The 16,571-nt window shown below is 42.0% G+C and overlaps 1 protein-coding gene across 2 annotated transcripts in view; it reads left to right on the top strand.

Moving 5' to 3' along the window:
- The first annotated feature begins 2,295 nt into the window (after positions 1 to 2,295).
- Positions 2,296 to 16,571, top strand: part of kcnj19a (potassium inwardly rectifying channel subfamily J member 19a) — a 35,459-nt gene continuing 21,183 nt past the window's right edge. For both annotated transcript variants that reach the window (XR_010893561.1, XM_067375543.1), the window contains exon 1: positions 2,296 to 3,501. Coding sequence is in view for 1 of the 2 variants with exons in the window: in XM_067375543.1 (XP_067231644.1) it covers positions 2,833 to 3,501 (669 nt within the window). In the remaining variant the exon portion in view is untranslated. The remainder of the gene's footprint in view (positions 3,502 to 16,571) is intronic.

Here is a 16,571-nt window from a genome sequence, read left to right as displayed (position 1 = left end):
GATGATGTTGTGGACACACAAGTAGTTGGATTTTATCAGTATTGGGGGTAAATCATTACAAGTAACGTGAGTTACGTAATCAGATTACTTTTTCCCCCAAATAACAAGTAATGCAGTACTTTTAAATTTACACCAAAATATCTGCATTTTTTTCCCCCTTCAAATAAGAAGAAAACCTAGGCAGCTGACTTGCTGCCTTATCAGGCAATGACTTGTAAGGCAGTGTTTGTGCATGAAGGCACCTCACAAAACTGATTTCGGACAGACTTCTGAGGCAGCGTAACGGTTTAATAATCTACAGCAATATAGCGCGAGCTTTGGTGAGAACTAAACAAATAATTAATTACTACAATAGTAATTCCTCGCTAGAAATGACATCAAAAGTGGCAAATGTTGGTTAAAAACGTACATTTGCACACAAACTGAACAGCAAATGCAACTTTTGGAGGCCGTCTTTATTTTTCTAGCTCAACTGTCACAGAATGTAAAGCACAGGATTGTGGGATATCTAAGGCAGCGAAGGATACATCTATGCTGCTTTCAAAAATCGATCGATTGAAGGCAAAGTTCCTTTATTCTATAGTCTTTGATGAAGGTTATCTCCGGAAACAGGAAGTGAAGCTAACATTGGATTCGGACGTGCCTTGATACCTTCCTATCTTGAAATGTGTCCTCCTAAGGCAGCATTTTCCGGTTTTCAGATGCAGCATATGGTTGTAACACTTTTTGCTTCAGCATCTGTAACTCTTATAAGCTAGAGTGCTCAAACATTTATACAAAGTATACCCACATTTGTTTACTACAAAAGGCACCAATTCAAACCTCTGCAAGAATATCACAGCCCTTATGTCAAATACATGGTGTGCCAACTCCTGCAAAGACCTCAGAAGATGCACCATGCACATTCCCAAATTTCTATATATCCTAATTATTGTTGATGTATTTCATTTTTCCAGGAGCTCATTGCTTCTACCTTAAAATTAAATGCTAACAGTATTTGTAAATTAATTGCACAAATTATTACATTTGCTAACTGCATTCTTCTAATATTGTAATTTTGACATACATTCTCTGTAAAACTGCTTTGAAACGATAGGCTATGTATTGTGAAAAGCGCTATACAAATAAATGTGAATTGAATTGAATTGCCTTTGTTACAATCTAGACTACCCCACTACTGGGGTAGGTTGTAACACATGCTGGGGTTGTAACAATTAGACAAAAAAAAAAAAAAAAAAAAAGAGAAAAAACAGTGGCTATAAAAAATATCTTAAATAGCCCGTGTCTTAAATGTCTTAAATAGCCTGTGCATAGCACTTCTTTTTATAACATGAGATTTACAGAATATCAAATGACAGAAAAAAAACAACAAAAAACTGAGCGCCAATATAGCTACAGACATAAACTTTATAAGCCAAACTAATACAATGCACTTACTGCTCTCTCTCTCTCTCTCTCTATTATATTTTAAACAGATGTATTATTATTGTTAATGTTATTGTTATATAAATATGTGTGCCTTTCTAATAAGAATAAAAAAAAAAACATAAGAAAATCAACAAATTGTGATAAATGTCTTTAAATTATAAAGTCGCAAATATTTGTATAAGAAGAAGAATGCTTTATTTTATTTAAAACCCATAACCTCCAGACTTTTGTTTTGACTTACTTTGAGGTGAATTATTATAGGGTCAAAACCCCACCAAACCACCATCATTTCTCCTCACAGGATGGACACAAATAAATAAACTGCTATCGTTTGTTTTAGAGAAGTGTGTACTCACTCATTTCAGTCAGCAGATGGCGCTGTTAGTTTGATCAATCAACTGCGGGGCAGCGTTCAATTTTGAAGGGCAATTGAGTACGATTTTCTTTTTGCCTTCAGTGACAAGAAAGATTATTTTCATATTTTGGTTTAAACATTAACATGACAAAACAAAATATTGTGTCCGCTTTACCAGGACACCAGTGTAGTCGACCGAGCAGCGTATTGATTTCAACACTGGACTGGAAATCCAATCTTCTTCTCAATGCTGGGGAACACACACACACACGGTGCGTTTTCATGTTTTATGGGGACATAATATACATTTTATACTGTATAAACTGTATAATTCTATACCCTAAACCTACCCTTATCAGAAATCTTTCTGCATTTTTACATTTTCCAAAAACAACACAGTATGTTTAATAAGCTGTTTTCCTCATGGGGAACAAAAGTCCCCACAAGGGTAAGGACTTCGTACCGCCATTTTTTGTCCCCAAAACGTAGGGTTTACCTACCAGGACCACACACACACACACACACACACACACACACACACACACACACACACACACACACACACACACACACACACACACACACACAAGCATCTTTTCCAGTGTGGAAAATAGTATTTCGTTCACACAAGCCCCCTCCTCCCGTCTGTCCCTCACACCCACTCTCTTCTTCTTTCTCTTATTCTGCTGTTCATGCCATATCATGTGCAGAAGAGCCGAAAGTGCACAGAGAACACAGCCCGTGCATTTCACACGGACATCCAGAGAAACCCGACCAGAAGAGAGATTCATACAATGATGCTACAGTAAAGTGACATTATATCAGGGGTGCACCTTCAGCTTTCCTGGCTACATTTTACAGTCTAGATTTACTCGAGGAAAAAAAAAAAAGTTGGCAGAGAGACCTTGCCCTGCCTGGCGACCTTTTCAGCTACTTTTGAAAGTCAAAAAGGCACCAAAGCCATGCTACAGAGAAAGTAAGTTTCCTTTTTGTGCTTTTAAAATACAACCCCCTTCCCACCGGTTTAATGAAACAAACGTGCTGAAGTTATGGCAGCGCTGAGGCGTAAATTTGGAGAGGACTACCAGGTGGTGAACACGAGCAGAGCCGCGACTTTCCCCAGCGCGCCGGTGAAGAAGAAGCGGCAGCGCTTCGTGGAGAAGAACGGACGCTGCAACGTCCAGCACGGGAATCTCGGCGGAGAGACCAGTCGCTATTTATCCGACCTGTTCACCACGCTGGTGGACTTGAAGTGGCGCTGGAACCTTCTCATTTTCATCCTTACCTACACCATTGCCTGGCTGGTCATGGCCTCGATGTGGTGGATCATCGCATATATAAGAGGGGACTTAAATCATGGTCATGACGCTTCGTACACTCCGTGCGTCGCCAATGTTTACAACTTCCCGTCAGCGTTCCTCTTTTTCATTGAGACCGAGGCGACAATTGGCTACGGTTACCGCTATATAACTGAGAAGTGCCCTGAGGGCATCATCCTGTTCCTGTTCCAGTCTCTGCTGGGTTCGATAGTAGACGCGTTTCTCATCGGCTGTATGTTCATTAAGATGTCTCAGCCCAAGAAGCGCGCGGAGACGCTCATGTTCAGTCAGGACGCGGTGATCTCACAGCGAGACGGAAAACTCTGCTTAATGTTCCGCGTGGGCAATCTGAGGAACAGCCATATGGTGTCCGCACAAATCAGGTGTAAACTCATAAAGGTGAAAACACACACTGCACTCTTACAGCGCAACTTGGACACTTATTAACCTTTACAATTCATTTACAGTCATTACACAGTACAGCATAAAGAGCAAAAGAAACATTTTTTAAGAAATGCTGAATTTTAGACTTGTATCATTCTCTCTCCTTTTTTATTAGACAATAGTTTTCTTTAACTTCATCCATATGAATATAAAAATAGTACATTTAGGTTATATAAACAGCTGGCTTGACAGTGTAAGCATTACGGGATGGCATTATGGTGGCTGTATATACAATCCATATTTGTCATTAAATTCTATTATACAATATATAATTATACAATAATCTAAATGACATAAAATGCAACATAAACACTCCAACATTACTGACAACAAATGGAGAACTCTGAATAAAATTAAACTACAAGATCCACACAATGTAGCTTTGAAACAATAGACTTCAGATGCAAAAGACTCTAAGTGGCATCTGAAATTTTCTTCTACAATGAGCATTTTTATCAAGCTCATATGTTTATGTTCAGTTATTTCACTTTAATGGCAATGAAAAGGACCTATTAATTGCCATTAAAATGAAATTACCGAACTTAAACTTACAAGCTTGATAAAAATGCTCATTTTAGAAGAAAATTTCAGAAGACACTTAGAGGCTTTTGCATCTGAAGTCTTCGAAAAACAATATACAAATAAATGTGAATTGAATTTAATTGAACAAATTGTGCAAGAGGTGTTGCATGCATCTTTAAATCAGCAAACTGTTTGTCAAAGAGAAATAGTTAACATGGGCAAGATGTGTGACTAAAACAGAAGTTGTTCACTAGTGGAAATTAATTAATTAATTAATTAATTAATTAATTCATTCATTCATTCAAAGTTAACATTAAAACATTGAATCGCAGAAATGTCAGGTAGTTATTATATGGATTTTTTTTTTTTTTAAAGGCAAGGAGGCCGCTGTTTACAAATATTTTAATTTTAATCATATTTTGCATTGCTGAAATATCTATGTTCTCACAGAAAGTTTAGCAAGTTTTTAAAAGAGTGGCCTGATTAATTCTGTTAAATTGTCATTCTTAAGTGATGCAGTTGTATGGCAGTACAAATATTAATAACATTAAGGATCTACACTATAAAATGTCCTTGGTTCTGTGAGACAGGGTTTCCCAACTGGGTTTCCCTTTCAAGGGAACTCGCGCTGTGTCTGAGTCATGACGCTTTGGGAACACTTCTGAGTGACTGCGTCTTGAAGCATGTGTGAAATCAGTCCAATGGCGTGATGAAACGTCATAGGTGGGGTGCTCATCTGCAGGGAGATCGGCCAGGCAAAAATGGATCTTTTTGCATCCCAAGAAATGAAACACTGTCCGTTGTGGTTCTCCCTCATGCATCTAGACCCTCCCGCATCCAATGGGGGCTTAATCCTTCCCCATTGACCAGAGTTGTGGAATCTGTGGGTTTGGCCTCTGAGAGGTTGAGTCTGATCTCTCAACCAAGGTTGTTGAGACCATTCTACAGCTCCCTTCATGAGGAAACTATGCCCTGGAGTGGAGAATGTTAATTTCATGGTGCGGAAATCACCAGCTGCACCCAGTTAACTGCCCGATTGGTACAGTGCTAGAGTTCCTGCAGGAGCGGTTTAAATGTTTAATTGGTGTCCATAGCTGTTTACCATGCACTTTTAAGTGATGTATCTTTGGGGAGAAACCTGTTGGTTTTACTTTGAGGCAGTTGCCTGAAAATCGCACAATAGTACCGGCTTGGGATTTGGCCTTGGTCTTGGAAGGCCTTTCAGCGGCTTCCTTTGAGCCTATTGAATATGTTTCAGAGAACATTGCTATTACATCTCTCAAGAGAATAGGAAACCTGTTGGTGGCCCCTTTGTGTCTAGAGTTTGCACTAGGCACAGTGAAAGCTTTTCTTCATCCTAAACTGGGTTATGTACCTCAACCAGGCACAACCTATTTTGTTGCAGGCCTTTTGTCTTCTAAAGCCATATTAACAGGAGCTTCCCTTCAAGATGTATTGAATGAACCAGTCTGGTCCTCTCCACACACTTTTGTAAGGTTTTACAACCTGGATTTGTGCTCCACACCGGGGTCCCAGGTGCTTTTTAGTTGTGCTTGCTATGATTTCACACAAGACAGGCACTTGTTAGTACAGCAAAGTGGGTATTAACGTCCCCAAAGCACTATAAATTCCAAAAAAACACAAGTTCCCATGAAAGGGAACATCTCAGGTTACAACTGCAACCATGGTTCCCTGAAAAGGGACTGAGACGCTGTATCGCCCTGCCATAATCCCTGTATGCCTGTGATCACTTGCTTCAACCTATCAGAAGCTAACACTGTTTGGTTCAGGTGTGCTTTATATATTTTTTTTTTATGTCAAACAGGTTCGACTGACAAAAAGTTTTTGAATCCCTGTTATAAGGCATAATGCATAATTCGCTGTCTTCTATCAGAGACAGCATGCTGAGCAAAGATTTTTGAGAATAAATGACAATCAAGGGACCTGTGAAATGCGATTAAGCAGGATGGCAGTGTAGCTGGAATTTCAAGGCACACGGGTACCCCCTTCACAACTGATTACCAGTGATACATGAAAAGGCGTTACAGTGTTATTATTGTAATCTCGACACAGACAGCCATCGTTACAGTTGAATGAGATGAAACTCCAGAGACAAAAGGCTTAGAGAAAAGAGTTTTTCAGGCAACTAACTGTGTCAAACATCTGTCATTCTGTAACCTGTGACATTTAAACCGATCTGCTCGGTAATTGGAAGGCGCTTCCACATCAGCTACATTTCTGACGGTTTTAGAAGGTTTGTTCCAAAATGCAAAAAGAAAAGACAATGTGTCTGGCTTTTTGGGCTCATAAGCCTCTCTAAGACTCTTGCGAGAGCTGAGGTCACAGCCAGAGAGATGCCAGAAAATCTCCATTTGCACACTTGTGAAGGAGGATTTTTTTTGTGGCTTGTAGCCTCAGGCGCTAACTTTCAAAGCCTTAGAAAATGTAGCAGAATAATTACAGATGTGCACGTGAGAGCACTGCTGGATTTGTACGAAATATATTCTGAGGGGGAGAGGAATCGTTCTTGTCAATGGAAGCTTTTTCTGGAAGACCATGCTTACATAACAGCTCTAGTAGAAACATAGCGTTCATACACTACGTCTTGATGCTACTGTGTGAGTGTGTCTGTCTGTCTGCTGTCTGTCTCCATATCAACTTGGTCAATAGAACAGGTGTAAAATTAAATGCATACGGCATGGAAAGTTGACACATTGATAACACACTCACACAATAGGATTTCTTTCCTGTAATTGATGAATAGGATTGTCAGTCAAAGGCTGCTGATAAGGTGAAAAAAGAGGTCATTGCAATAGCCTGGAACTTTTATGGCCAATATGCCTTGAAATTGTGTGATAATCTGAATCTATCCAGTATAATAATGTTAGGATAACTTATCTCAGCTCTCCGAACAATTACAGAGATAAAGCAGGTTAATATTCTTCAAAGATATGGATGGATAACCTTTCAGGCCCACTCCAAAAATCTTTTGCAGAGCTCACACTAATTATCTAGTGCCAAGCAAATGCTGTGAATGATTAAGAGTCTTTGGTCAATGGCATCTGATGTAACGAGGCACACTGTCAGTTTAAGCTATGCTATGCTCGATGAGAGAATAAGAAGAGGAATAGAGGATAAACAAAGTCTAAGTAAGTAAGTGGGAGATAGTAAAAGGTTTGCCAGAATTGTATAAGGTTGAGAAGGCATCAGGGAACACAAACAAAATATACAGAGAGGGAAAGAGAATTGGGTTTATTGGAAGTAAAAGGGGAAAATTGAAGAGCCAGAAAACTGACTCAATAAAGAGAACAAGAGTGATAAAATGTGAACATAAATTGGAAAGAAGACATTTCTTTCCCTTTACCACTCTCTCTCTCCCCCCTCTCTCTCTCATAACCCTAGCTCTGTTATCATCAGTATTTTTTCCTTGTGCTTCAGGGCTATTTAAGCAGCCAAGAATTTTTATCTTTAAAGAATCCTCAGCCAGAGCACCAAAGTCATGTGGAATATGAAAAAATAAATAAATAAATAAATAGTATGTTACAGAAGCAATATATGGCTTACTTAAAAGAACACATATACAACATAGATACAGCAAATTATTATATGTTCATACCATACCATTACAATAATATATAATACAGTTTTGCTTTTTATCAGAGGCAGAGAATGATTTAGTGTGGTCTGTGTTTAGTGTTACTGTGATTTAGTGTTAGTGTAATCTCTCATGTTTTGGACTTGCACTGCTTTGTCAAAGAATAGGAATGGATATTATTTTATATTAATACATCAATAATAGTATGTATATGAACAGTACTAGCTTACTGAGCACTAGATGCATGTGCCTATACAATAAAAGATGAAGGACGATATTTGACAATGTTCATACTGCTAGCCAAAATCAGATTTTTTTGCATATCCATATTTTATCCAGATGTGTTTTTGAAAGTCTGAACCTCCATTTTGACAGCCTTGTCACATATGTGAGTACACCTATATCATTACCAAAGTAAACCATACAGATAGGTTGGTTATATCTGGACACACAAATCTTGTTTGATCACTTGCAATTAATAGTGAACAGTCTGCCTGAAAGAAAAAAAAAAAGAAGAAAAAAATCAGATTAGCCTGCAGTCGAAACATAGCCTTTGACACTTAAGAATACCCAGGTGGCATTGCTCTGTGTGTTTTAATCACATACACACACACTCTCTCTCTCTCTCTCTCCATCCTGCCATTTTTTTAAAGCCAGCATATCCAGTCCATTTAGATTCAGTCGCCCACACACACACACAGTCTCAGTCATTCCCAGTCACTTTTTGTCAGATAATGCCTCATCATACTGGAAAAACAAAGCATGCTTTAATACTATTGATTATGCATTTGTAATTTAATCTGTGAGATGCACACTTAAAGAGGAACACTCACATTTTTGTGTGTGTGTGTGTGTGTGTGTGTGTGTGTGTGTGTGTGTATATATATATATATACACAGTGGTGTGAAAAAGTGCTTGTCCCCTTCCTGATTTTTTATTTTTTTGCATGTTTGTCACACTTTAAAGGTGCTAAATAGGATGCTTTGTTTTGTACATTTTTGCAATATTACTTGAAACTGTCTTCACAAACTGATAAAAGACTATTTATTAGGTGCACTGAAAGGAATACTATTAATATACATCATCTGTGCACGAGGTAGGGCCTTAAAAACATCAGCCAATCGTTTACGCGATCATCGGGAAAACGATTGGCCCTCTGGCTTGTCAATCACTGCCATGACGTTCCTTGTGAGAGACGAGCACGGCTGCTCTCTCCAGTAACTTTCCACACTCCACAGGTGCTGCATGCAATGTTTTTGTCAGGAGACAGGAATAACAACTGCAGATTATGAGTTACCTGCGGTGAGTCTGACATAATGTATCCAAAAAACACGACAAAGCGAATGCCGGTGGTAAACACTCGTGTTCCAATACTCGTGCAATACTTTTGGTAGGCGTTTCATTTAAAAAACTCAGTAACAGTCTTTGGATTCTCAGTCGACGAAAAAAATCCTCTCTATCACCTTTAAGTGTTACGGTTGTGCTGGTGTAGAGATGAGGCAGATACGGATTTCCACATTAACAGATACTTTAATCCAAAAGGGCAAGAAGAACCAAGCATACAACATCAACATAACATTTAAGACGGACAAGGAGTGCAGGGAGTGAGTGCATTATAAAGGGAGTGCAGATGATAGAGTCCAGGTGCAGGTGATCCGTGACGATGAGGAGCTGATGAGGGAAGTGAGTGCAGGTGTGGAGAACAGGAGGATCTTGGGAAATGGAGTCCAGGGGAACAAGGGATCCGTGACAGTACCTCCCCCGGAGGTGGGCGCCCTGGAGACCTCAAGCCGGAGCAGGAGGAAGAGCAGACTGGAGTGGAGGTCTCCAGGGCGGGCTCAAAAGCCATGGCGGGTCAGGGGCCGAAGGCAGCCATGGCGGGTCAGGGGCCGAAGGCAGCCATGGCGGGTCAGGGGCCGAAGGCAGCCATGGCAGGTCAGGGGCCGAAGGCAGCCATGGCGGGTCAGGTGCAGCGGGCAGACATGCCGGGTCAGGTGCAGCGGCCTGCTGAAAAGGCCTGGAGTCCAGGCGATGCCGAAGGTCCGTAGCGCCATGGTGACACCGATGGCTTCGCCGACTGAGGCGTAGGCAGGGTTCCAGAAGGCCGCAGCGTAACCAAGACAACAGACGACACAAGGAAAGCAGGAGGGAGTGAAGACGCCAAGTGAACAGAGGGACGAAGGGACAGAGTGAAAACGGAGGAGTGCAGTCCCTGAGGTGAGGGTGGGCTGATGAGGGACCAATGCTTGACCGGAGGAAGGATGGAGGCTGGTGAAGCTGGTGGACTGATGGGCCATGGTGGAGATGAGGGAGGTTGGAGCCAAGGTGGAGGTAATGGGGCAGAGGGTCGAGGTGGAGTGCTGGATGAAGGGGCTTGAGATGGAGCAGCAATGTAGACACCCATGGAAGGAGGCGGGAGAGGGAGGCAGGGGGGGAAAACAGTCTTTGGGCTGAATGGTTCAAAAACATAGTTCATAGTAGGAGCGGGCTCGGCGGCGGCTGGAGCGGATTGCTCGGTGGCGGCGGCGGCTGGAGCTGAGGGCTCGTAGGCGGCAGCTGGAGCTGAGGACTCGGACCAAAAGTCAATTAACCAGACCGCATCATCTGGCGTTTTGCATAGGGTTGGAGCGGCAGGCTCGGAAAGGGCTGGAGCGGGCTCTGGAGATACTGGAGCGGGCTCTGGAGACACTGGAGCGGGCTCTGGAGACACTGGAGCGGGCTCCGGAGACACTGGAGCGGGCTCCGGAGACACTGGAGCGGGCTCCGGAGACACTGGAGCGGGCTCCGGAGAGACTGGAGCGGGCTCCGGAGAGACTGGAGCGGGCTCCGGAGAGACTGGAGCCGCTTGCTTCCTCCTCCTCCGCTTACGGGACCCAGTGGAGGAGTGTGGGTTCCGTGTGGGGCAGACAGGGAGTTCACTGGAGGGGTATGAGGAGGAGGACAGAGCTTGGCAGACTGGCCAGGCTGCCAGTGTTTTTGGAAGGACTGGACGAGAGGAACACTTATCATCCTGAACCTCTTGGATAAAAAAATTTGGAGCAATTTAAATACAAAACTAAATTTATAGCATCAGCTAAGGAAACATAATCGTCAGGTTCAGAGAAGCGGATGGTGTCCTCGTCCAGTCCATCCAAAAACAGGGCGATCAAATGAGCATCTGACCAATCTGTCAAATAAGCCAACTCAACAAACTCCTCCACATACCTCTCCAGTTAACGTCCCACCTGGAAGAGGCTGACGAGCTGGTCAGCCGCTGATGTCGGTGTGAGAGGCTGTGGGGGAGCTGGAGCCAAAGGAATCAGGAACAATCCCATCTTTTTAATTGTGGAAATCCTGCGGTTTAAGTCCGTCTTTCTGTTACGGTTGTGCTGGTGTAGAGCTGAGGCAGATACGGATTTCCACATTAACAGATACTTTAATCCAAAAGGGCAAGAAGAACCAAGCATACAACATCAACATAACATTTAAGACGGACAAGGAGTGCAGGGAGTGAGTGCATTATAAAGGGAGTGCAGATGATAGAGTCCAGGTGCAGGTGATCCGTGATGATGAGGAGCTGACGAGGGAAGTGAGTGCAGGTGTGGAGAACAGGAGGATCTTGGGAAATGGACTCCAGGGGAACAAGGGATCCGTGACATTAAGGTTTCAGATCATCAAAAAAATTTAAATATGAATCAAAGATAACACAAGTAAACACAACATGCAGTTTTTAAATGAAGGTTTTCATTATGAAGGGAAAACAAAATCCAAACCCACATGGCCCTGTGTGAAAAAGTGCCCCCCGCTGTTAAAACATAACTTAACTGTGGTTTATCACACCTGAGTTCAGTTTCTCTAGCCACACAGGTCTGATTACTTAAATAGGACCTTCCTTACAAAGTGAAGTAGACCAAAAGATCCTCAAAAGCTACACATCATGTTGAGATCCAAAGAAATTCAGGAACAAATGAGAGAGAAAGTAATTGAGATCTATCAGTATGGAAAAGGTTATAAAGCCATTTCGAAAGCTTTGGGGCTCCAGCGAACCACATTAAGAGCCATTATCCACAAATGGTGAAAACATGGAACAGTGGTGAACCTTCCCAGGAGTGGACCGTCGACCAAAATTACCCCAAGAACGCAGCAACGACTCATCCAAGGGGTCACAAAAGACCCCGCAACAACATCCAAAGAACTGCAGGCCTCACTTGCCTCAGTTAAGGTCAGTGTTCATGACTCCAACATAAGAAAGAGACTAGGCAAAAATAGCCTGCATGGCAGAGTTCCAAGACGAAAACCGCTGAAAAAAAACAAAATGAAGACTTTGGAGTGGCCTAGTCAAAGTCCTGACCTCAATCCTATTGAGATGCTGTGGCATGACCTAAAAAAGGTGGTTCACACTCAAAAACCTTCCAATGTGGCTGAATTACAATGATTCTGCAAAGATGAGTGGGCCAAAATTCCTCCACAGCGCTGTAACAGACTCATTGCAAGTTATCGCAAATGCTTGATTGCAGTTGTTACTGCTAAGGGTGGCCCAACCAGTTATTAGGTTTAGGGGGCAAGCACTTTTACACACAGGGCTATGTGGGTTTGGTTTTTTGTTTTCCCTTCATAATAAAAACCTTCATTTAAAAACTTGTGTTCCCTTTCAAAGGGCTATAGGCTGTTATTAGCCTTCCTGGTGCTGTTTTTCCCATGTGGTAGGCCCTTATACGTTATGCAGTGCTGCTAGGACCCACTTTTTAGAACTTTTGTCATGCTTATAATGTCTTCACATGAGCCCCTTGAATTATATTCATATTTGAGCATATGGTGCTAAATGTTTTTAGCTTTTGGCCTCAAGGGTTCAATACAGATCTCAGATCTGTTTTGTGAAAGCATTTGTTTGGATGGCATGTATTACAAAGCATTTGCGTTTGCTTTGGGTTCTAAGCTTTAGCCCTACATACTTCATTATATGTGAGCTTACTCTGTGCTGCCATAGGTTAGCGCCTATTTCTGTGATAGAAGGTTCTGATTAGCCTCTATCTATGAACGTGGTGTTTTGTTGTACTCCCTGGTTAGGATTTGTGTTTCACTGAGTGCATCACCTGTTGGATTGCACACTCAGGTTGAGTGTAGAGAGTCGTATTCTGGTTAGAATAGTATGATCTCTGTTAGCTCCCAGTCGATCATGACCACAGCAGCTGTTTTGCTTTTGCTGTTAGATTGTGGCTCTTTATTGTAGCCTCTTTCTTGATACAGCTTGTTTTTCGGGTGCTGTTGGTTTATGATCATGAGTTTGCTCACATATTTTAGCACTGCCTCAGGCTTATGCTCAAGTTGTTTGAGGTGGTAGGCCTTGTAGGCCTTCCTTAGACCCTGATAGCATATTTATGTGTACTGGGTACATTGCCTGTTGGAATGTGTAGGCTTAAGCTCAGGTTGTGTGGCTGGTTACCCACAGTTATCGTGTAGGGTCTAGAGCTGGTCCCCTTTGAGCTTGGGCCCTATTATGACCACGGGCTGGCGCCACATGGTGCTAAAAGTAGTAGGCCTTGCCAACTGAGTGTGTACTTCTCTTACCCAAGAGTTTTCTTGAGTACTTGGCCTGCTGGCTGGTTTTAGTCATGAAGCTACCACTGGTTGATGCCATGTGTTCATGGAGGTCAAAGGCCCCAATAGGGCCTCCTTTCAGTCTGCATGTTGGCACAGCTTTGTGTGGGTTTCTGTGTGACTCATCACCATGGATGGGTCATGATTGCCACTAGCTGACGCCGCGTGTTTACAGGTTGTAGGCCTTCGCAGGCCTCCTATGTATCACGCTGGAGTTTGGCCAGGGCTTGGGCTGACTGATGACATCCTTTGTAGTCAGTCTGTTTAGCCTGATCCTTGATAACACTGCCACGTGATGCCACGTGTCTGCTCAGGTTATAGGCCCATGGGGCCTTCTTTAGCGCTTGATGGCGTACGCTATACTCCTCTTGCTTAAAGAGTAGAAAGGTGTTTTTACTGAGTACACTGCTCGTTGGATTGTGTGGGATGGGCTGTTTCGTGGGCACTCACAGCTACCTGATTACTTGGTTGGTCATGCGCTCAGCATGCTATGTTTTCAGTTGAATGGCCTTTTTGGGCCATCCTGAATACCACCTGTATTGGGTTCTTGGTGTGATGTTAGTTAATTTGTAAGAACTTTAGTTATGTTGTAGGCCTCTTCTGGGCAGCCTCCATGACTATGTGCCTACAGTATGGTCTGTCTGTTAGGTTGAGCTTCGTACTTGACTGCGTAATTGTGCTTAGCTCCCTAAGCTGGTCATTGGTTGTAGACTTCTATGAAGTCTCCCGTTCAGACTGGCCCTAGGCTGGTTTGTGCTCCCCTGTACCAGGGTTTTTCTAGCGCACAGCCTCCTCAGTGCTTAATCAGACGCTTAGTAGATCCTAGGATGAGTGGATTATACTCCCCTCAATACGAGGGTTTATAGTGCTCAGCTGAGTTCCGCTCTCCAGGATGCCCGTCTCTGCGTGTGGGTTTGAGTCACTTACTGCTCTTTCGCAGTCGCTCTTATCTGCTCTCTTCTTTGAAGAATGCGCTTTGGAGATTCTGTGTATCAGACAGGGCTGGCCCAGACTATGTTGGGCTTTCACTAGATTAGTACGGCCTCCTTGGTGGCGTTGGGGGTGACTTTGTTCCCCTTTAGTGACTGGCCGGGATTCCTTTTGGTTTCCTGGCCACATTCCCTTTAAGGGACTACTTTCCACGGATTGTTGGTCCCAGATGCCTTGAGCAGCCTTGGAAGGCTTTCCGCGGAAGGCCTCTTTTAGGCTCAGCTTGGGCTGTTGGCCATAGGGAATGCTGTCACTGACAGCCTTTGGGGGAGTTGCTCTTGGCTTTTCTCTGGAACTGCCGGACTTTTGTCCAGACATTTGGCATGCACTCTCCTTTAGTATGGTGGTGTGGGTATATCGTTCCCCATAGCGTGATCAAACGCAGAGTTGAGTTCCCTTTCGAAAGGGAACGTCTCAGGTTACCAATGTAACCATGGTTCCCTGAGAACAGAGAACGAGACTCTGCGTTGTTTCGGGCTGCCTGCTGAACAGTCCTTTAAAGACGAGTAGGTGTTGACTGCCTCCTCAGGCGCTGCCTTTATACATCACAGTTTGCACCGTAATGACGTCATAGGCTGTCGCCGGCCAATAGGATTGGAGTGTTGCGATTCTTGGTATTTTGAACACCTGACACGATTGACGTTCCCCCATAGTGTAATCAAACGCAGAGTCTCGTTCCCTGTTCTCAGGGAACCATGGTTACATACGTAACCTGAGACGTTATCTTTTATTCATATTTAAATTTGTTTGATGATCTGAAACATTAAAGTGTGACAAACATGCAAAAAAAAAAAAAAAAAAAAATCAGGAAGGGGCAAGCACTTATTCACACCAATGTATGTATATACAGCTATGGAAAAAATTAAGAGACCACTCCAAGTTCAGAAATCAATGTTAAGTGGTATCTTAATTTTTTCCATAGCTGTATATATATATATATATATATATATATAATTATTAAACTAATGAGACAGTTTTCATTGTTGGGTGAACTATGGTGAACTATCCCTTGAACATTTTTCCCTCCCATTTTTGTCTTTCTCTCTTGCTCCTAATTGATATCTGTCGTTCCATGTTCTCTAATTTTAGAGAAACATCACTATGATTTTTTTCCCATCTTCTGCTCCAAACAAATGAAACATATCTATCACCTTCCTCTCACGTAATTCCAGCTCTGAGTCACTGTCTCTATTGTTTGTGAATTGATAAACAGAGAGTGCAGAGAGAGGGTAGAGAGAAGAGGAAAAAATAACAGATGAAAAGAGCAGAGAGATGAAAGGTGAAAAAGATTGTTATCGTAAGGGACAAAAAAGAGAAATTACAAGGAAAAGAGTAGGAGACCGAGAGATAGAGTTCAGCCTTTTGTTTCAAGAATTACACAAGAGCATTCTAACGCAACATGGAAGAAATGAGGAACACTCAATATCTGGGTTGAGTACAGGGCATAAGAAGACAATGAGCAAGGAAACATGAGTGAGGAGATGAGAGGAGGACACTTGAGGGTAAAATGTATAGGAACGAATAGAATAGAATAGAATAGAATAGAATAGAATAGAATAGAATAGAATAGAATAGAATAGAATAGAATAGAATAGCACACTTGAGGGTACCACAAGATGTTTGATGTTTACAGTTTCCAGGTTAGAGGCTTATAGAACACCCTATACCATTTTTTTTAAATAGTTATATTAACATACTATTTATCAAAGTCAGGGTTTCCCAAATTGGGGTTCATGACGGAACTGCAGGGGGTTTGTGAGTTGATGAAAAGCTAATAAAAAAAACATTAAACGTGAAATATTTTCACCAAAAAAAAAAAAAAAAAAAAAAAAAAAAATGAACATGCAAACGTTTTGTTAAATTATTGAAGTACACCATACAACCTCAGGGGAAAATATTTTAGGTCAAAGGAGTTTGGCTAACAAAAATCAAATTCATCATAATCAAATAAGTTTTTACATTTTTATATGGCTCCAGAAGTAATAAGTAAAAATATTAAAAACAGTACAGTAAAAACTTTTTGTGTAGCTCTTATTTTTCGTTCTCGTTATAAGTTCAAGCTCGTTATGTTGATTCAAATGTGATAAAAAGTGATTAATTTCAAGAGTGGGAAACTTTGTAATTTCTCTATCCATTTACAGTAGTTTTACACATTCAGACCAATTTATGGACCAGTTGCAGTCATGATAGATGGACAACATTGACAAGGACAACACTTCTTGTTTTGTTTTTGTACGCTTGATCATTTTGAGATATTGCCTCCTTTTCCACCTCTGCGTATATTATCACATTCATTTTCACATTTTATGACATCTAAATTAAATTTATAAGGTGATGTGAT

This window comes from Chanodichthys erythropterus, chromosome 3 (assembly GCF_024489055.1).
Source record: "Chanodichthys erythropterus isolate Z2021 chromosome 3, ASM2448905v1, whole genome shotgun sequence".
NCBI classification, from domain to species: domain Eukaryota; kingdom Metazoa; phylum Chordata; class Actinopteri; order Cypriniformes; family Xenocyprididae; genus Chanodichthys; species Chanodichthys erythropterus.
Note: the sequence above shows the minus strand (reverse complement) of the source record. Positions and strands in the feature narration are given on the sequence as shown.